At 39.8% G+C, this 20,682-nt stretch overlaps 2 protein-coding genes across 10 annotated transcripts in view; one reads left to right on the forward strand and one right to left on the reverse strand.

Annotated features, from left to right (window-relative positions):
* Window positions 1-5,498, reverse strand: part of TRMT1L (tRNA methyltransferase 1 like) — a 42,243-nt gene extending 36,745 nt beyond the window's left edge. For 2 of the 4 annotated variants that reach the window (XM_068541404.1, XM_068541407.1), the window contains exons 1-2: window positions 5,015-5,498; window positions 522-632 (exon numbers count right to left, since the gene is read on the reverse strand). In XM_068541404.1, coding sequence (XP_068397505.1) covers window positions 522-632; window positions 5,015-5,258 — 355 coding nt within the window. In that variant the 5' untranslated portion in view covers window positions 5,259-5,498. Of the gene's footprint in view, window positions 1-521; window positions 633-3,864; window positions 4,085-5,014 lie in introns of those variants that run through there. The other 2 variants (XM_068541405.1, XM_068541406.1) reach the window with 2 other exon arrangements.
* A 215-nt stretch (window positions 5,499-5,713) lies between these two features.
* The window catches only part of SWT1 (SWT1 RNA endoribonuclease homolog), a 103,280-nt gene continuing 88,311 nt past the window's right edge, over window positions 5,714-20,682 (forward strand). For 4 of the 6 annotated variants that reach the window (XR_011073646.1, XM_068541408.1, XM_068541411.1 and 1 more), the window contains exons 1-3: window positions 5,714-5,833; window positions 9,722-9,822; window positions 19,109-19,192. Coding sequence is in view for 5 of the 6 variants with exons in the window: in XM_068541408.1 (XP_068397509.1) it covers window positions 9,730-9,822; window positions 19,109-19,192 (177 nt within the window). In the remaining variant the exon portion in view is untranslated. The remainder of the gene's footprint in view (window positions 5,834-9,721; window positions 9,823-19,108; window positions 19,193-20,682) is intronic. The other 2 variants (XM_068541409.1, XM_068541410.1) reach the window with 2 other exon arrangements.

Raw genomic sequence — 20,682 nt, forward strand, 5'->3', positions numbered from 1 at the left:
AAGTATAAGCAAAATTTTATTTCTTTTATTTAATTTATATATATATATATATATATACACTCTGCCTACTTCAGAAAACCGTGAGGAGATCTTGAGGATGGAATCCAAGCACTAAGGATGGCAAAGTAGAAAGAGAAGAGCTTGGGGCGCTGACAACATTGTGAAACTCTGTACCAGCCCTAAATTGTCAGCCTTGGGACTTCTTTTACATGAGAGAATATAAGCCTCCATACTACTTTTTGGATTTGTTACTCATAGTAAAATGTAATTCCTAACTTTTAGAATACAAAGCCCTTATATATCCATGAGACTGTAATTTCCTTGAGAAGTTGTGAAATAACTTATCTCATAGCACCTTTGCATATAGAAGGCTATAATTTCCTAAGTAAAAAACCATTATTTTACTTCTGCTCTAGTTCAGTGAAAATAAACAAGTCTATGCTTAGAAAAATTTTCATGTGTCGAAAGATGACAAATCATTAGAAACTGAGAAAAAACACATTTTCAAATCATGGAAATACCTGCATCAAGATTATCTGAGTTCAGTGAACTGGCAGAGTCAAAATCCCCTTCAGTTACGAAAGCTAACTTCTCTAGATCAGCAAGCTGCCTTTGAATCGAGATGTGTCTCTCTGAAAGGAAATTTTAAGAGTTAGAAAATTATGCTTTAACAATCTGTATTCCAACTTCATTTTTATTTGATCACGTCACATGGAATTTTACACTTTTATTTCCTATAGCACAGTGCCCTAGTACCTAGATGGGAAACTCAGTTTATAAAATGACAAGTGTGCCTAAGAAGGCAGAGTCGGGGAAAAAACTCTGCTGTGTAACCTCACAGCTTTCAAATTCTATCTTATTATTCAATATAATTCTACAAAAGAAAGGTTCTAGTCTGTACAAAACACTGAAGCCATGTTTCCTGTTTTCAAAGAAATTTCAACCAGGTGAGAGAGATTAACACGTTAACTACTAACTAGAACACAAGGCAGGATGAAATGAACACTAGGGGTAAAGGTAATATGATGCTGGCTTACAGAGAAAGGAGTAATTCATTCCAACAACTGCTCCTGGGAATGTCTTCACTGAAGAAGTGGCATTTGACTGAAATTTAGGGCATGAATAGAATTTCATAAGGTATGAATAGAATTTCAATAAGTAGAGATTTGGTGTCAGGCCTTATAAACTGAAGTAACCTAATAAACAAAAGCATGTGGTGTAAAAATACATAGCCACCTCTATACCACTCCTGGCTGGAAAGTAGTATGTTTGGGGGATAGAGCTGGTAGAAAGATATGCAGCCAAAAATGTATCATGGAAGGCATAAATTCTATGCAAGTTAGTTTGGACTTTACTCTTCAGGCAATGTTAATTCAGGTTTCTGAGGAAATCAAAGACATGATTTGAATGCATTTCAGGAGGGTATCTCTGGCTGTAGTACCAAGGATCAATAATTGAGGTGAGAAATTAGTAACAGAAAAGTACTGGAGAAGAGAAGGTAAAAAAAGAAGCAAAGAACTTGGGATGTGAAAGTACAGGTGAAGATTAAAGGACGATCCTGAGATTTAATAATACTGTTAACCAAAAAAGGAAGCAGAGAACACTTTTGGCACAAAGGAAGAGGAAAGAGGAGACAAGGGAATTTAGTTTTTTACACAGTGTGTTTGATTAATACTGGTATTAGGTACTCAAGTCCAGTAGGCAGTTGAATTGTTTTTGGAGCTCAGGAGGGATTCTGAATAGATATAACTCATAAATACACATGTTAGGTGAAACTATGAGCATGAGTAAGAAAGCATAAGGGAAAAATATTGTGAAACAGAGAAGAAAAAAGCCAAAACTCAGTCCCAGTAACACATTTTTGGGTTACTCAAATATTATACATTCTTCAAATTACATACCTGTAAGTTTTGGAATATATGCATAATCTTTCCAAAATATGTTTAACATATTCTTGAGTAAGTCGTGTGTGGGATGCATTCCCCAATGCTGCTGAACCCACTACTGATTAATATAAATGGATACAATTTGTAAGTGAGGTATGGAGGTATGTAGATATTTGTAAGAGGCGTTGAGGAAAATCAAGAGGGTACATTCAAAAAGGAAAAATGGTATGGAGAATCAAGATAATGCAGAAGCCAAGAGAGAAGAGACTGTAAAAGAGAAATGCTCCACAGTTAAGTATCACAAATAGTTGCAGAGATCAAGAAAAGACCACTGGATTTAGTATTTAGCAAGTCTCTAGTGACCTTTAAGAAAGAAGGTTCCGTGAGGTGTCTGAGAGTACAAATGGGATTGGAAGGAGAAACCAAGTATAGAAAATCAGCATAGATTATTTTTTTCAATAAGTTTGGTAGTATAAAAAAGGAGATGGATGGGATTGTAACTTGTTTTTTCTTTCTAAGGATAGAAAGACCTGAATATGTGTAGCCCCAAGGGAAGGAACATTTACAAAGTGGAATCCTGAATATGCAAGACTAGGAGATGTAACTGACAGGAAAGGATCCCCAGTGAGATAGGAGTCAATGGGGGTAAACCACAAGGCTCTCTAATATTAATTATATAATTAGATTATACAATTTCTCGACACTGCTGTCTTCCTGCCTATCCCTCTCCAAGCTTCATGCCCAGTTGCTTTGTTTTCCTTCTGTAGAATTTGTGTTCTTGTTTGTCTCCCCTACAAATAAGCAGTAAATAGGCAAGGGCTATGTCTTATTCATCTTTGTAACGGTTAAGTGCCTAGTGCAGTAACTTGCACACCGCAGGCACTAAAGTTTTAAACTAATTTTTTAAAAAAATCATTAGTCTTTTTGGATGCAGTAGCACACTGAGTCAATAATTTTGGAATTCAATTCAGCACTGTCAGACATTCCTGCTAAAATTTATTAAAAAACAATTTTTACCTAACTCTAAAATGAGAAAAACAAGGAGCAACAAATGCTATTGGTTAACTTCTTATACCAGGTATTGTTCAAATGACTTACAATGAGATATGATTTCTATAAACAGGTAAAATTTTTTCCCACTTTACAAAAACCGTTAATTGCTAGGTGTCTGACCTTACTGTCTAGTAAGATTCAGGCAATGAATCCACGTGTACAAACCAGCCTATTTAATTTGAAATCATAAAAGCTTTTGGCTTCCATAGTTCAAAGATCTGTGTGTGTGAAACAAGATATATAGTGCTACATAACGATGTGCTTATTTAAATCATTCCAACTACTAAGTAGTACAAAGCGAAAGGGGCCTGGTAAGCTAGAAAACTGAAAATCCTGTGGTCCGCTATTGAAGTAAACTCTAAAAGATCTGTCTAAAGAGTCATGATATGCATATGTACATCTCTGAAATCACTTTCTGGTTCAAGACAGTAGTTATCAGTCAATCTGTACTTTAAATCACTCAATCTTTTTGTAACACACTAATCCAGAAGTCAATAGGCAAACCTCTTGTTCAATCAGATGAGTCCAAGATGCTAGGAGGTTCTTTTAAAACTTCTTTTTCCTCAATTTTCAATTCTATTTCAGATATGCCATCTTCATCTTGCCTAGTTAAGACTGATTTCAGAGGGCTACCTAGACCATCTAAAAATAATTTTTAAAATGTGATTAATATGTTTCTAATGCATGTCAGATTCTCAGTCATTACCTACTTGTCCCAGCAATGCATTTTCAGGTGTCTCAAACATCATGCATTCTTCAAATTACACACTTGTAAATTTTGGAATATATGAATAAATCTTTCCAAACTATATTCAACATATTCTTGATGGTGGGGAGCTGGAGAAAGCATGCATTCCCTAAAGCTGTTCAACCACCTCTGATAAACATAAAAATATCCCATCTAGAGATGAGTTAGGGAGGATACCTTACTCAGGAGAGTGTTCCTCCTCTTCCCCCATTGTAGTTGTGGATGAAGAAACAACTGGCCTTATTTTGCACCTACTAGCTCTGATCTTCTGTGATGAGGAGGGGCCTACCAGAGGCATGCTGACTTTGTCTCTTCTGTGATCTGCCCTACTCTTAAATCTACTATAACAATTTATATGTTGTTTTAAAATTGTAAAATAATTCTATTAGATTATAACTGTCCAAATGTTTTATAAACATTAATCTCACAACTGGCTTAGAAGTAGGAAAGACAACGAATTAATTTAAGATATTTTGTTATGATTCAGAAAGAGCATAAAGGTCAATTTTGGGACTAAATTTTTAAAGAAAACTTTTAGACCTTCCATTTGAAAATGTTCAGCAGATTCTTAAGAAAGTGTTACTTATCAATTTTTTCAATTCCTTTATGGTCCAATAAATCATCACTTAGAAAACATGCAAGCACATTCAGAAGCACAATAATACGGGCTATTAATTTTCAACAGCCGACTTCTGATGGAAAAACGTACAAAATTCAATTGGTATTTATGTCTGAGGGAAAACATCTGTAATTTAGCCGACTCTTTCTTAAACTATTCATCAGCTTCAAATTCTTTTTGGAAGCAAGCTGCTAAAGAAAATGAAATAATGAGAAAAACCCATCTCTTGTCTCTGTCGAGGCACAAAAGCTAATTGACAGCAACGGTTGCTAAATCTTGGCAGTTAGCATCTACTACAGTAAACAGGTTGCCTCGGTTACTCTATCATATATTTTAAAGGACTTAGTGAACCATGGCAGACGGGGCTGAGAGGGAAACTACCAAATTAGGTGTAACTTCTAATTTTTTGTACCAAAAAAAGACTCCCTTTAACGAAGAAGCCCACAACCTCATTATTTCCTTCTATCTGCAGCACCCCTGGCCTCCACAGATCCTTCACTGTGAGGTCCCCAAGGTTTGTGGAGATGCCTTCCCCCATCCTACACCCGTTTTACCCGCTATACGGGTTCCTCCTTCCTCCCCCCATTTCTCTAAAACTGCCTTTCCCCATAAAAACCATCCCAGGGGAGAAGGGCCTCCCCTACTCCCCAGCAAGGCGCACTTTCTCGCTTCTCCTGCGGCAGACAGATCTGGGCCTCCTGCACTTACTGCTTTCAGCCTCATCAGGGGCAGAGGCTAGGGACGGGGACAGGGTCGGAGCCTGGGCCAGGGCAGGGGCTGGGACTGGAGCCGAGGCCGGAGTCGGGGCCGAGGCCGGAGCCGAATCCGGGGCCGGAGCTGGGACCCGAGCCGAGTCCGGGGCTGGGGTCGGGACCTGGACCTGGGCCACTTCCACCTCCTCCTCCTCCTCCTTCTCCTGGGGCAGCAGCTCCTCCTCCGCCATATTCTCCATAGTTACCGCCTCCGTGCCAGGCCCGACCGGGGACCAGGAGGGGCTCACGGCGGGGTGAGACAACTGGCGTGAAAGCCCAGAGGGCCGGATCCGAGGAGTGGGGAAGCAAATGGGGAGGGCGGGATGCGTGCAACAGACAAAAGACGAAGAACCAGTGACCAAATCCAGTCAGCAGAAAAATAAAAAGCAACAGACAGCGATTCGCGGTCCCGTCCGCTTCCTTTTCCCCGAGACGTTACGACGCCAGCCCAGACTGCGCAGGAGCGGGCTGGGGACGGCGTCCAATGAGGTTAGAGAGTTCCGTTTCCGCGGTGCGTCTCCTTCCCAGGCGTCAACAACCGAATCCAGCCAAGACTACAATACCCAGGGTGCACCGCGCCGCCTGGGTGGGCGGAGCCGGAGTTCCAAGTCCTCAGAGGAAGTGAACGCAAAGCTAAACAAAAGCGCTGGAGCTTTCGAGCAGTACCCTGCCTCCGAGCGCAGAACTACATTTCCCAGCGGGCATCGGGCTCGGGGTCCCTTTCCCTTGGCCTGGGCGTCCCGAGTCGCCACCGGCGCGAGCGCTGGTGAATAAGGTAGGGAGCCGGGGCGGGGTGGGGGGAGGAATTGTTGACGTTACGCTCACTCCGGTGCCGTAGCGGGCGGCCGGCGGGACGGACGGAGGATTCCGGGTCCCTTTGAGCCTGGGCTGGGCGACTCTGGGGGCGGACCCCGGGTTGAGCCTGCTTTGTGAAGGGTGGGGTTCTGGCCCGGCCCTTTCTCTGGAGCTGCTCCTCGCCCCGGCTAGGGTCAAGTGTGTTAGTACGCGAGCCCGTGGGCCTAGGCGGTTTACAGGACGCTGACAAGCTCGCCTGTCAGTCAGGTGGACTTCGAGTTGGGGGTCTGCTCCTCATTTCGTACCTTCACGCACACCGTGACCCGAACACTCTTTTCCTTTTGTTTTTATCTTTGCCCTAACCTACGTATTCCCAGTATCAGCGCTGCGCCGTGGCTGTAAGATTCCTGTGGATACGGAATTTGGCGGGGTGGGGGCGGGGGGAGTGCCCTGTGCTTATATTTAGGCTGTTAATACCCAAAGCTCGTTAATATGTTGAGCTTCGGGGCACTTGACTGATGGGCGATTCACATTCCTCAAGGCGTATGCAAGTGAGTTCCCCGGCCCCCGTACTTCTCTTGCCTTTACTCTCTGAGCTTGCTTGAGCTTAAGCCGCGCTCCTTCAAGCCCGCTGGGGTAGGCAAGGGGAAACTTTTTGAGTTTTCTGGCTACTCTGCCTGGGACTGGTCCGAATGTTACAGGCAGCAGGGCAGGAGAGGGAAACTCTTTTTAGTCTCAGGTTCTCGCACTTCAGTTCGGTTTTCCTAGTTAATAAAGCTGATACTTAATGCTTACCTCATTGGTCTGTTTATTTTCTAGTTGTTTCAGTCCCCAGGGGAGAGCGAGTGTGATTATTTGGCAATTTGAAACTCAGAACAAGAATCTGGTCCTCCCTCCAACCCCCCAGTACTTAGGAAGTATATTTGGAGGGTTTTTCCCCCCTCCTCCCCAATTTAATGGAAACACAATTTATCCCCCGGAAGTTTTCGTGAATTATAGTTCTAAAGCCCTCTTCGTGGCCCCATCCCCAGCTTTTAACTATTATTCCTGGATGTATGCTGCCTCACTGCTCGTAACAGTTGATTTAAAAATGGCATAATAACACATTCTAACTTACAGACATGAGTAGTGGATATTTGTGCATAATACAAGAACCAGTGATTTTTTAATTTCTAAAAGACTAGATGGTTCATTGAAAGCTTGATTCGGTATGTCAATCTCATTAATACCAGCTGGAGACCAGAAGATGAAATGGGTTAGATTTTTAGCCTGTGCATTCTGTGGGAATTTTTTTTTTTAATTAATTAATTTATTTATTTTTGTGTGTGTTGGGTCTTCGTTTCTGTGCGAGGGCTTTCTCTAGTCGCGGCGAGTGGGGGCCACTCTTCATCGGCGTGCGCAGGCCTCTCACTGTCGAGGCCTCTCTTGTTGCGGAGCACAGGCTCCAGACGCGCAGGCTCAGTGATTGTGGCTCACGGGCCCAGCTGCTCTGCGGCATGTGGGATCTTCCCAGACCAGGGCTCGAACCCGTGTCGCCTGCACTGGCAGGCAGATTCTCAACCACTGCGCCACCAGGGAAGCCCCCTGTGGGAATTTTAATAAGAATTTCTAAGCATGGTCCCTGCTCTTGAGACATCCTGAAGAAGGTATCTTCAGAGTTTGGAAGAATCAGATTGAGTATATTACTTATCTGTTGCTGCCTAAGTTATCTCAAAACTTAGTGGCTTAAAACAAAACAAAAACATTTATTACCCCACAGTTTGTATGGGTCAGGAATTCAGAAATGGCTTTCTGGGTATATCTGGCACTGGGTCTCATGAGAATGCAGTGAAGATACCTACCAGGGATGCTGCCATGTGAAGGCTTGCTTAGGGCTGCAGGATCAGCTTCAAAGGTGGCTCATTCACATGCCTGGCATTTTTGGCAGGAGGTCTCAGTTCTTCCTTGGTGGGCTTCTCTTTGGGTTACTTGAATGTCCTCATGATGTGGTGGTTGGCTTTCCCTAGAGTGAACAATTCAAGATAGAGTAAGGCAGAAGCCACAATGCCTGATTAGACCTAGCCACACACTACCATATAGCAATATCCTGTTGGTTACGTGGGTCGTCTCTATTTATTGTGAGAGGGGACTACATAAGACTGTAATTACCAGGTAGCAGAGATCATCAGGAGCCATTTTGGAGATTGGCCAGCACAGCAAGTCTCCCCTCATTTAGTTTGTATTTTGATTTCCATAGAATCAATATGAATTTCACACTAATATGAGTATAAAACGTTTGTCATAGTACACATATGGGTGTTTTTCCTTTGATAGTCCACTATCTGCAGTGTTTTTTTTTCAATTTGTCTTATGGGTAACAGGTTCAATTGTGTTTTTTTGTATTCAGAGCACAATGTGAATGGGTTTAAATTGTAAAAGGTAACATAACCAGTCCATTGCCTCTAAGCAGTTCATCTCATGGAAGTTATTATTTTTCATTATGCCTTCCCCTGCTTCACCCCCCCCAAACCCCCCATGGAATGGGATCCTTGGAACAAGAAAGAGAGATGAAGATTATTCCTCTAATCTGGAAGCTCAACTGTGAATTCAATTATTGCCATAAATTATCTTACAAAGCAAAATTTCTGGGTAATTTAGAATTTGTTCTTAGAAGTTTATGTTGGCTACTCTTTTATTAATTTTTATTATTATTAGATTTCTGTTAGCTATCAGCATTTTTATTCTTTCTTCCATAATCATCAAAACATTCTAAAAGTTTGATTTAGCGTAATTGAGCATTCTTTTATAGAACTTCACTTAGTGTGATCATGATTGACCAGGAGTAGTTGCAATTGCTTGGTTTCTAGTCTTTGTTATGTTCACAGTGTCAATACATATCACTGCCAGCAAGAAACTCTCCTTTGGACTTTGCTTCTGGACTCCTTTTACATCCTCTTGCCCCAACAAACCTGGTGATATTCCCAATCTCTGGCCTCTACGTTCCAGTACAGGATGGTTGTATACACTATCTTGAGAGTGTTTATGACCATAAGGAATGACTATGTTTGTGTGTGTGTTTGTTTGTTTTCCTGTCAGTAACTAACAGTATAGACTTGATCCAGAACAGGGCTGGAAAAGTGAGACTGGGATGGGAAGTGGACAGAGGGACTGGATCAGCAAGAGTTGGAAGTGGCTCAGAATGAACAATGAATATTCTTGGGAAGAAAAATTCACTCATTCATTCACTCAGCAGGCATTTGTGAACACCTCAGTTTTCAATACAGTGCACCACTCTTCAAGAAGCTCAGGGTCTAGAAGAAAGACAACCACGTAAGCCAGTATTTGTTAAGACCCTACTGTGTACTATCCTGTACAAGGTATTTTTACATCCATAGTTTCATCTGAGTTCTTCAAAAACCTTCTCAGATGAGTTATCTCTATTTTACATATAATGAAGCTAGGGCTCAAAAAACGTATGCGTTTTGCCGGAAGTCTCACTCAGTGAGTGACGGAGGATGTGTTAGGAAAATGAAGACTTTTGACTAACTGGTTTTGAGGTATATATAGGTGGGGCAAAATACAGCAGTCTGTCAGGCAGTTGAAAATGGTGATGTGATGCTTGAGAGAGACGTCAGGGCTAAAGGCATAGTTTTAAGAGTCATTCCTAAAAAGGTAATAGATGAAGCTGAAGGAGGGAAACAGATCATTATGAGGGAGAATATAAGTAAAGTGGAACAATGAGAGAATCCCGTCACCTTGAGAATGGGTAAAATATGGAAATTATTTTGTAAAACTCCAGTCTTTAAGGAACTGAAAAAAGAATAATTTCTAATGTTTTTGTTGTGGCAGTGGTAAAACACACATAATGTGCTTTTGATGTTTATTTTAGCTTTCCAAATGTCCAGCAAAGAATCTTGTGGAAAAAAAGAGAAATCTCAGAGAAGAGGCACCACCCCATCACCCAGTGTTGATGAAGAAGTAAGAATTCTGGTTTGTTGACCTAAAGATACCCTTTTTTACAGTTTATTTTTGTGTAATGAAAAAAATACACCTCAGTTTTAAAATGAGATATGTAAATATTTTGTTCTTCCCTTCTGACCCAGGAAAAGTCACTTGTTATTCTCATTCTTTTTTTTTTTTTTAACATCTTTATTGGAGTATAATTGCTTTACAGTGGTGTGTTAGTTTCTGCTTTATAACAAAGTGAATCCGTTATACATATACATATGTTCCCATATCTCTTCCCTTTTGCGTCTCCCTCCCTCCCACCCACCCTATCCCACCCCTCTAGGTGGTCACGAAGCACAGAGCTGATCTCCCTGTGCTATGTGGCTGCTTCCCACTAGCTAGTTTACATTTGGTAGTGTCTATATGTCCATGCCACTCTCTCACCCTGTCACATCTTACCCTCCCCCTCCCCATATCCTCAAGTCCATTCTCTAGTAGGTCTGTGTCTTTTTTTTTTTTTTTTTTTTTCCTTCTGCTAACTTTGGGTTTTGTTTGTTCTTCTTTCTCTAGTTTCTTTAGGTGTAAGGTTAGATTGTTTACTTGAGATTTTTCTTGTTTCTTTAGGTAGGCTTGTATAGCTATAAACTTCTCTCTTAGAACTGCTTTTGCTGCATCCCATAGGTTTTGGGTCGTCGTGTTTTCATTGTCATTTGTCTCTAGGTATTTTTTGATTTCCTCTTTGATTTCTTCAGTGATCTCTTGGTTATTTAGTAACGTATTGTTTAGCCTCCATGTGTTTGTCCTTTTTACGTTTTTTTCCCTGTAATTCATTTCTAATCTCATAGCGTTGCGGTCAGAAAAGATGCTTGATATGATTTCACTTTTCTTAAATTTACTGAGGCTTGATTTGTGACCCAAGATGTGATCTATCCTGGAGAATGTTCCGTGCGCACTTGAGAAGAACGTGTAATCTGCTGTTTTTGGATGGAATGTCCTATATATATCAATTAAATCTATCTGGTCTATTGTGTCATTTAAAGCTTCTGTTTCCTTATTTATTTTCATTTTGGATGATCTGTCCATTGGTGTAAGTGAGGTGTTAAAGTCCCCCACTATTATTGTGTTACTGTCAATTTCCTCTTTTATAGCTGTTAGCAGTTGCCTTATGTATTGAGGTGCTCCTATGTTGGGTGCATACATATTTATAATTGTTATATCTTCTTCTTGGATTGATCCCTGGATCATTATGTAGTGTCCTTCCTTGTCTCTTGTAACATTCTTTATTTTAAAGTCTATTTTATCTGATATGAGTATAGCTACTCCAGCTTTCTTTTGATTTCCATTTGCATGGAATATCTTTTTCCATCCCCTCACTTTCAGTCTGTATGTGTCCCTAGGTCTAAAGTGGGTCTCTTGTAGACAGCATATATATGGGTCTTGTTTTTGTATCCATTCAGCCAGTCTATTTCTTTTGGTTGGGGCATTTAATCCATTCACGTTTAAGGTAATTATCGATATGTATGTTCCTATGACCATTTTCTTAATTGTTTTGGGTTTGTTTTTGTAGGTCCTTGTCTTCTCTTGTGTTTCCCACTTAGAGAAGTTCCTTTAGCATTTGTTGTAGAGCTGGTTTGATGGTGCTGAATTCTCTTAGCTTTTGCTTGTCTGTAAAGCTTTTGATTTCTCCATCAAATCTAAATGAGATCCTTGCTGGGTAGAGTAATCTTGGTTGTAGGTTCTTCCCTTTCATCACTTTAAGTATATCATGCCACTCCCTTCTGGCTTGCAGAGTTTCTGCTGAGAAATCAGCTGTTAACCTTATGGGAGTTCCCTTGTATGTTATTTGTCGTTTTTCCCTTGCTGCTTTCAATAATTTTTCTTTGTCTTTAATTTTTGCCACTTTGATTACTATGTGTCTCGGCGTGTTTCTCCTTGGGTTTATTCTGTATGGGACTCTCTGCGCTTCCTGGACTTGGGTGGCTATTTCCTTTCCCATGTTAGGGAAGTTTTCGACTATAATCTCTTCAAATATTTTCTCTGGTCCTTTCTCTCTCTCTTCTCCTTCTGGGACCCCTATAATGCGAATGTTGTTGCGTTTAATGTTGTCCCAGAGGTCTCTTAGGCTGTCTTCATTTCTTTTCATTCTTTTTTCTTCAGTCTGTTCTGCAGCAGTGAATTCCACCATTCTGTCTTCCAGGTCACTTATCCGTTCTTCTGCCTCAGTTATTCTGCTATTGATTCCTTCTAGTGTAGTTTTCGTTTCAGTTATTGTATTGGTCATCTCTGTTTGTTTGTTCTTTAATTCTTCTAGGTCTTTGTTAATCATTTCTTGCATCTTCTCAATCTTTGCCTCCATTCTTATTCCGAGGTCCTGGATCATCTTCACTATCATTATTCTGAATTCTTTTTCTGGAAGGTTGCCTATCTCCACTTCATTTAGTTGGTTTTCTGGGGTTTTTTCTTGTTCCTTCATCTGGTACATAGCCCTCTGCCTTTTCATCTTCTCTATCTTTCTGTAACTGTCAGGTCTGTGTCTTTATTCCCGTCTTGCCACTAGGTTCTTCATGACCTTTTTTTTTTTTTTCCTTAGATCCCATATATATGTGTTAGCATACTGTATTTGTTTTTCTCTTTCTGACTTACTTCACTCTGTATGACAGACTCTAACTCCATCCACCTCACTACAAATACCTCCATTTCGTTTCTTTTTATGGCTGAGTAATATTCCATTGTATGTATGTGCCACATCTTCTTTATCCATTCATCTGATGATGGACACTTAGGTTGCTTCCATGTCCTGGCTATTGTAAATAGAGCTGCAGTGAACATTTTGGTACATGACTCTTTTTGAATTCTGGTTTTCTCAGGGTATATGCCCAGTAGTGGGATTGCTGGGTGGTATGGTAGTTCTATTTGTAGTTTTTTCAGGACCCTCCATACTGTTCTCCATAGTGGCTGTATCAACTTACATTCCCACCAACAGTGCAAGAGTGTTCCCTTTTCTCCACACCCTCTCCAGCATTTATTGTTTCTAGATTTTTTGATGATGGCCATTCTGACCGGTGTGAGATGATATCTCATTGTAGTTTTGATTTGCATTTCTCTAATGATTAATGATGTTGAGCATTCTTTCATGTGTCTGTTGGCAATCTGTATATCTTCTTTGGAGAAATGTCTATTTAGGTCCTCTGCCCATTTTTGGATTGGGTTGTTTGTTTTTTTGTTATTGAGCTGCATGAGCTGCTTGTAAATCTTGGAGATTAATCCTTTGTCAGTTGCTTCATTTGCAAATATTTTCTCCCATTCTGAGGGTTGTCTTTTGGTCTTGTTTATGGTTTCCTTTGCTGTGCAAAAGCTTTTAAGTTTCATTAGGTCCCATTTGTTTATTTGTGTTTTTATTTCCATTTCTCTAGGAGCTGGGTCAAAAAGGATCTTGCTGTGATTTATGTCATAGAGTGTTCTGCCTATGTTTTCCTCTAAGAGTTTGATAGTGTCTGGCCTTACATTTAGGTCTTTAATCCCTTTTGAATTTATTTTTGTGTATGATGTTAGGGAGTGTTCTAATTTCATACTTTTACATGTACCTGTCCAGTTTTCCCAGCACCACTTATTGAAGAGGCTGTCTTTTCTCCACTGTATATGCTTGCCTCCTTTATCAAAGATAAGGTGACCATATGTGCGTGGGTTTATCTCTGGGCTTTCTATCCTGTTGCATTGATCTATGTTTCTGTTTTTGTGCCAGTACCAAACTGTCTTGATTACTGTAGCTTTGTAATATAGTCTGAAGTCAGGAAGCCTGATTCCTCCAGCTCCATTTTTCGTTCTCAAGATTGCTTTGGCTATTCGGGGTCTTTTGTGTTTCCATACAAATTGTGAAATTTTTTGTTCTAGTTCTGTGAAAAATGCCAGTGGTAGTTTGTTAGGGATTGCATTGAATCTGTAGATTGCTTTGGGTAGTATAGTCATTTTCACAATGTTGATTCTTCCAATCCAAGAACATGGTATATCTCCCCATCTATTTGTATCATCTTTAATTTCTTTCATCAGTGTCTTATAATTTTCTGCATACAGGTCTTTTGTCTCCTTAGGTAGGTTTATTCCTAGATATTTTATTCTTTTTGTTGCAATGGTAAACGGGAATGTTTTCTTAATTTCACTTTCAGATTTTTCATCATTAGTGTATAGGAATGCAAGAGATTTCTGTGCATTAATTTTGTATCCTGCTACTTTACCAAATTCATTGATTAGTTCTAGTAGTTTTCTGGTAGCATCTTTAGGATTCTCTATGTATAGTATCATGTCATCTGCAAACAGTGACAGCTTTACTTCTTCTTTTCCGATTTGGATTCCTTTTATTTCTTTTTCTTCTCTGATTGCTGTGGCTAACACTTCCAAAACTATGTTGAATAATAGTGGTGAGAGTGGGCAACCTTGTCTTGTTCCTGATCTTAGTGGAAATGTTTTCACTTTTTCACCATTGAGGACGATGTTGGCTGTGGGTTTGTCACATATGGCCTTTATTATGTTGAGGAAAGTTCCCTCTATGCCTACTTTCTGCAGGGCATTTATCATAAATGGGTGTTGACTTTTGTCAAAAGCTTTCTCTGCATCTATTGAGATGATCATATGGTTTTTCTCCTTCAATTTGTTAATATGGTGTATCACGTTGATTGATTTGCATATATTGAAGAATCCTTGCATTCCTGGAATAAACCCCACTTGATCATGGTGTATAATCCTTTTATTGTGCTGTTGGATTCTGTTTGCTAGTATTTTGTTGAGGATTTTTGCATCTATGTTCATCAATGATATTGGCCTGTAGTTTTCTTTCTTTGTGACATCTTTGTCTGGTTTTGGTATCAGGGTGATGGTGGCCTTGTAGAATGAGTTGGGGAGTGTTCCTCCCTCTGCAATATTTTGAGGAAGAGTTTGAGAAGGATAGGTGTTAGCTCTTCTCTAAATGTTTGATAGAATTCGCCTGTGAAGCCATCTGGTCCTGGGCTTTTGTTTGATGGAAGATTTTTAATCACAGTTTCAATTTCAGTACTTGTGATTGGTCTGTTTATATTTTCTATTTCTTCGTGGTTCAGTCTCGGCAGGTTGTGCATTTCTAAGAATTTGTCCATTTCTTCCAGGTTGTCCATTTTATTGGCATAGAGTTGCTTGTAGTAATCTCTCATGATCGTTTGTATTTCTGCAGTGTCAGTTGTTACTTCTCCTTTTTCATTTCTAATTCTAGTGATTTGAGTATTCTCCCTTTTTCTCTTGATGAGTCTGGCTACTGGTTTATCAATTTTGTTTATCTTCTCATAGAACCAGCTTTTAGTTTTATTGATCTTTGCTATTGTCTCCTTCATTTCTTTTTCATTTATTTCTGATCTGATCTTTATGATTTCTTTCCTTCTGCTAGCTTTGGGGTTTTTTTGTTCTTCTTTCTCTAATTGCTTTAGGTGCAAGGTTAGGTTGTTTATTCGAGATGTTTCCTGTTTCTTGATGTAGGCTTGTATTGCTATAAACTTCCCTCTTAGAACTGCTTTTGCTGCATCCCATAAGTTTTGGGTCATCGTGTCTCCATTGTCATTTGTTTCTAGGTATTTTTTGATTTCCCCTTTGATTTCTTCAGTGATCACTTCATTACTAAGTAGTGTATTGTGTAGCCTCCATGTGTTTGTATTTTTTACAGATCTTTTCCTGTAATTGATCTCTAGTCTCATAGCGTTGTGGTCGGAAAAGATACTTGATACGATTTCAATTTTCTTAAATTTACCAAGGCTTGACTTGTGACCCAAGATATGATCTATCCTGGAGAATGTTCCATGAGCACTTGAGAAAAATGTGTATTCTGTTGTTTTTGGGTGGAATGTCCTATAAATATCAATTAAATCCATCTTGTGTAATGTATCATTTAAAGCTTGTGTTTCCTTATTTATTTTCATTTTGGATGATCTGTCCATTGGTGAAAGTGGGGTGTTAAAGTCCCCTGCTATGATTGTGTTACTGTCTATTTCCCCTTTCATGGCTGTTAGTATTTGCCTTATGTATTGAGGTGCTCCTATGTTGGGTGCATAAATATTTACAATTGTTATACCTTCTTCTTTGATCGATCCCTTGATCATTATGTAGTGTCCTTCCTCGTCTCTTGTAATATTCTTTATTTTAAAGTCTATTTTGTCTGATATGAGAATTGCTACTCCAGCTTTCTTTCGATTTCCATTTGCATGGAATATCTTTTTCCATCCCCTCACTTTCAGTCTGTATGTGTCTCTAGGTCTGAAGTGGGTCTCTTGTAGACAGCATATATATGGATCTTGCTTTTGTATCCATTCAGCCAGTCTGTGTCTTTTGGTGGGAGCATTTAATCCACTTACATTTAAGGTAATTATCGATATGTATGTTCCTATTCCCATTTTCTTAGATATTTTGGGTTTGTTATTGTAGGTGTTTTCCTTCTCTTGTGTTTCTTGCCTAGAGAAGTTCCTTTAGCATTTGTTGTAAAGCTGGTTTGGTGTTGCTGAACTCTCTCAGCTTTTGCTTGTCTGTAAAGGTTTTAATTTCTCCATCAAATCTGAATGAGATCCTTGCTGGGTAGAGTAACCTTGGTTGTAGGTTTTTCTCCTTCATGACTTTAAGTATATCCTGCCACTCCCTTCTGGCTTGCAGAGTCTCTGCTGAAAGATCAGCTGTTAACCTTATGGGGATTCCCTTGTGTGTTATTTGTTGTTTTTCCCTTGCTGCTTTTAATATGTTTTCTTTATATTTAATTTTTGATAGTTTGATGAATATGTGTCTTGGCGTGTTTCTCCTTGGATTTATCCTGTATGGGACTCTCTGTGCTTCCAGGACTTGATTAACTATTTCCTTTCCCATATTAGGAAGTTTTCAACTATAATCTCTTCAAATATTTTCTCAGTCCCTTTCTTTTTCTCTTCTTCTTCTGGGACCCCTATAATTCGAATGTTGGTGCATTTAATGTTGTCCCAGAGGTCTCTGAGACTGTCCTCAGTTCTTCTCATTCTTTTTTCTTTATTCTGCTCTGCAGTAGTTATTTCCACTATTTTATCTTCCAGGTCACTTATCCGTTCTTCTGCCTCAGTTATTGTGCTATTGATCCCTTCTAGAGTATTTTTATTTCATTTATTGTGTTTTTCATCGTTGCTTGGTTCCTCTTTAGTTCTTCTACGTCCTTGTTAAGTGTTTCTTGCATTTTGTCTATTCTTTTTCCAAGATTTTGGATCATCTTTACTATCATTATTCTGAATTCTTTTTCAGGTAGACTGCCTATTTCCTCTTCATTTGTTAGGTCTGGTGTGTTTTGACCCTGCTCCTTCATCTGCTGTGTGTTTTTCTGTCTTCTCATTTTGCTTATCTTACTGTGTTTGGGGTCTCCTTTTCACAGGCTGCAGGTTCGTAGTTCCTGTTGTTTTTGGTATCTGTCCCCAGTGGCTAAGGTTGGTTCGGTGGGTTGTGTAGGCTTCCTGGTGGAGGGGACTAGTGCTTGTGTTCTGGTGGATGAGGCTGGATCTTGTCTTTCTGGTGGGCACGTCCACATCTGGTGGTGTGTTTTGGGGTGTCTGTGGCCTTATGATTTTAGGCAGCCTCTCTGCTAATGGATGGGGCTGTGTTCCTGTCTTGCTAGTTGTTTGGCATAGGGTGTCCAGCACTGTAGCTTGCTGGTCATTGAATGAAGCTGGGTCTTGATGTTGAGATGGAGATCTCTGAGAGATTTTCACCGTTTGGTATTACGTGGAGCCGGGAGGCCTCTTGTGGATCAGTGTCCTGAAGTTGGCTCTCCCACCTCAGAGGCACAGCCCTGTTGCCTGGCTGGAGCACCAAGAGCCTTTCGTCCACACAGCTTTTGGGAGGTCTGACGTCTTCTGCCAGCATTCAGTGGGTGTTCTGTAGGAGCAGTTCCACGTGTAGATGTATTTCTAATGTATCTGTGGGAAGGAAAGTGATCTCCGCGTCTTACTGTTCCGCCATCTTGCCCTGCCCTCCTCATTCTTTACTTGCCTTATTTTATTTATTCCTCACAGCTCTATGAGGTAGGTATTGTTTTTATCCCAATTATACAGATGAAGAAACTGAGGCTTGGCTGTATCCTTTGTGCTTCCTTCTCATCTTCTTAAACTATAATCTTTCAAGTGTCCAGCCTCAGTTCTCCCAGCGTAATGCAATAACATTCTTTCAGTTGCTTGGGCCGGAACCCTGGTCATCATGCTCTACCTGCATCCCATCTCTCAGCAAATTGTACCAGCAGAGTCTGACTGCGACCTTTACTTCTATCACCGTGATCCAGGCAATGAACTTGCTTTCCTAGGTTATTTCAATAGTTTCTAAATTGATCTCCCTGCTTCCACCTTTGCCTTCTTGTGACATAACAGCAGAATGATCCTATTAAAATGTAAGATCATGTCACTCCTCTGCTCAATATTTTCTCGTGGTTTTCCACTTCAGAGAAAATGCTGAAGTCCTTGCTGGGGCTGACAAAGTGAACTACTCTCCCCATCTCATCTCCATTACATTCTCTCTTTGCTTTCTCCACTTCTTGGCTTCCTTGTTGTTGTTCCAATAAGCCAGGCACATTCCTGCCTCAGGGACTTTGTGCTTGCTGTTACTCCCTTTGAACTGAAAAATTTTCCCTAGATATCCACAGGGTTTGTTCCTTCATTTCTTTAGGTCTCTATTCAGATGTCAGCTTAACCAGTGGGGCCTTTTTTGACTACTCTGTTTAAAATTGCAACTGCCTCACCCTTGCCTGTCAGCCCTTCCTGACCCCTTTCTCTGCTTTATTTTTTTTCCATAGCATCATCTGACACACTAAATATATTATTTGCTTATTTGTAAATACCTGCACTAGTTTTTAACCTCCATGAGGGCAGGGACTTTTATTGTTTTTTCATTAATCTGTCCTCACTGTCTAGAAAAATGTCTTTGATACACGGTAGGTACTCAAAATATGTTTGTCCTGGGTCTATTGAATTCAGGATCCACTGAAAAATAACTGGATATATGGTTTTGCTTTGTGGAAGACGGAATTCCACCATGGCAGTGCCACTTCTCAGTGTCCTTGTCTGAGTCGTCTGCAGCCTTCTGCTGTAGCACCTGTATCCCATCTCATCCGTAGTTCAAGAGCACCTACATCTTCTGATTTCTAGTTGGATCTTCCTTCCTCTTACCAATGTTTGTATGCCCTTAAACATTGTTCTCCTCTGAAATTTATTATTAATGTAGAAAGAATCTTGATTTATAATAAGTGATGAAATAATGCTCTCTTATGCTGTGCTTTATTTTGTGCTTTTCTTTCCTTTTTTCCAAATGGCATTCTTAGGATAATAAAGAGAAAAAAACCTCAGCAAATTTTACTAGTTCAGCTTGTTCTGTAATACCGGTTTCAACAGAGAAGAGAAAACTGGTGAGTGTTTAGATACTGTAACTAACTCTAAAAATTATTTATATTTAAGTTTTAATGTGCAGTTAGAAGATTTATGATATAAATTCCCCCACTACTTTTCCATTATTTTTTTTTTTAGTTTTTAATTTTTTTATTATTTATTTATTATTTTTATTTTTGGCTGTGTTGGGTCTTCGTTTCTGTGCGAGGGCTTTCTCCAGTTGCAGCAAGTGGGGGCCACTCTTCATCGCGGTGCGTGGGCCTCACTATCGCAGCCTCTCTTGTTGTGGAGCACAGGCTCCAGACGCTCAGGCTCAGTAGTTGTGGCTCACGGGCCCAGTTGCTCCGCGGCATGTGGGATTTTCCCAGACCAGGGCTCGAACCTGTGTCCCCTGCATTGGCAGGCAGACTCTCAACCACTGTGCCACCAGGGAAGCCCTCCATTAATTTTTTTCTTTATATTATTCTTACTTTTTGATAGCCAATAGACAGAAAACCAGTTTTTTCTTTCTGCTGCTCACTAAAAAGCGTTTATCAAGTCCTTTGTTTCTTTGTGCTAATAGACCCTATTATGCGGGATTAGACCGCATGAATATAAATTTAGACAGTTTTTAGGTCTTTCCCCATATATGGTTATATTTATCTTTACAATTTCATTTTGACATAGCCAAGGCACATACAGTGTTTGCATTTTCAGATTCAGAAATAGAGATTCAGATAGTTAAGTGACTTGTCAAAGGACACAAAATTATTTGCAGAAACAGAGCCAAGTCCAGATTTCTTTCCACTGTCTCACAAGTGATTTGAAACAGTGACAGCAGACCAAACACATTAACCTAGTACATGGGTGGTTGTGAAGTACTCATCATATTCAAGTGGGAGTTAGGTGTATATCAGGATAGCTACACAGTTGTTTTAGGTAATAAGAGAAGGTAGTTGTGAAAGTTCCATGAATGCAGAGTTGGGTTTTTAAGAATTTGTTTTCATGTAATGAAACTGCTGTTGCAATTTATTCTTGCTTTATTAAACTTGTTAAAACACTGATTTCATCATATTTCTCCTCTGTTGAAAAATCTTCTATTACTTTTTTAGTTTATCATTTAGGACCGTCTTAAATTTGGTCACACCTTAACTATCCAGTTTTCTTTTTTCTTCTTCCTCAAAACAGTCCTGCTTCTAGCGAGGCAAGTTTATTTTCTCTCTGCTGAATTTACACCAGTAGCCTACAGCTTCTTAGGATGCCTAAGCATTTTTAACTGAGAATGCCTTTTTCTTTTACCCATTAATCTTTATTCAATATATGTTCAATCTTTAGCATATTTTTTGTCTACCTTTTTTTCCTAGGTACATTCCAACTTTTGGTGTTTGAGGTTTTGAACTCTTTTTACAACTTACTGTTTATTGTACTGCTTTGACACTTATGTCCTTTATATTAGGTTATTTGTACATATCCTTCTACTTCTTTCTACTTTATCCTTTTACTGTACTCTGAACTTTTTAGGACAGGGACT

The sequence above is a fragment of the Eschrichtius robustus genome, chromosome 3 (assembly GCF_028021215.1).
Source record: "Eschrichtius robustus isolate mEscRob2 chromosome 3, mEscRob2.pri, whole genome shotgun sequence".
NCBI lineage: Eukaryota > Metazoa > Chordata > Mammalia > Artiodactyla > Eschrichtiidae > Eschrichtius > Eschrichtius robustus.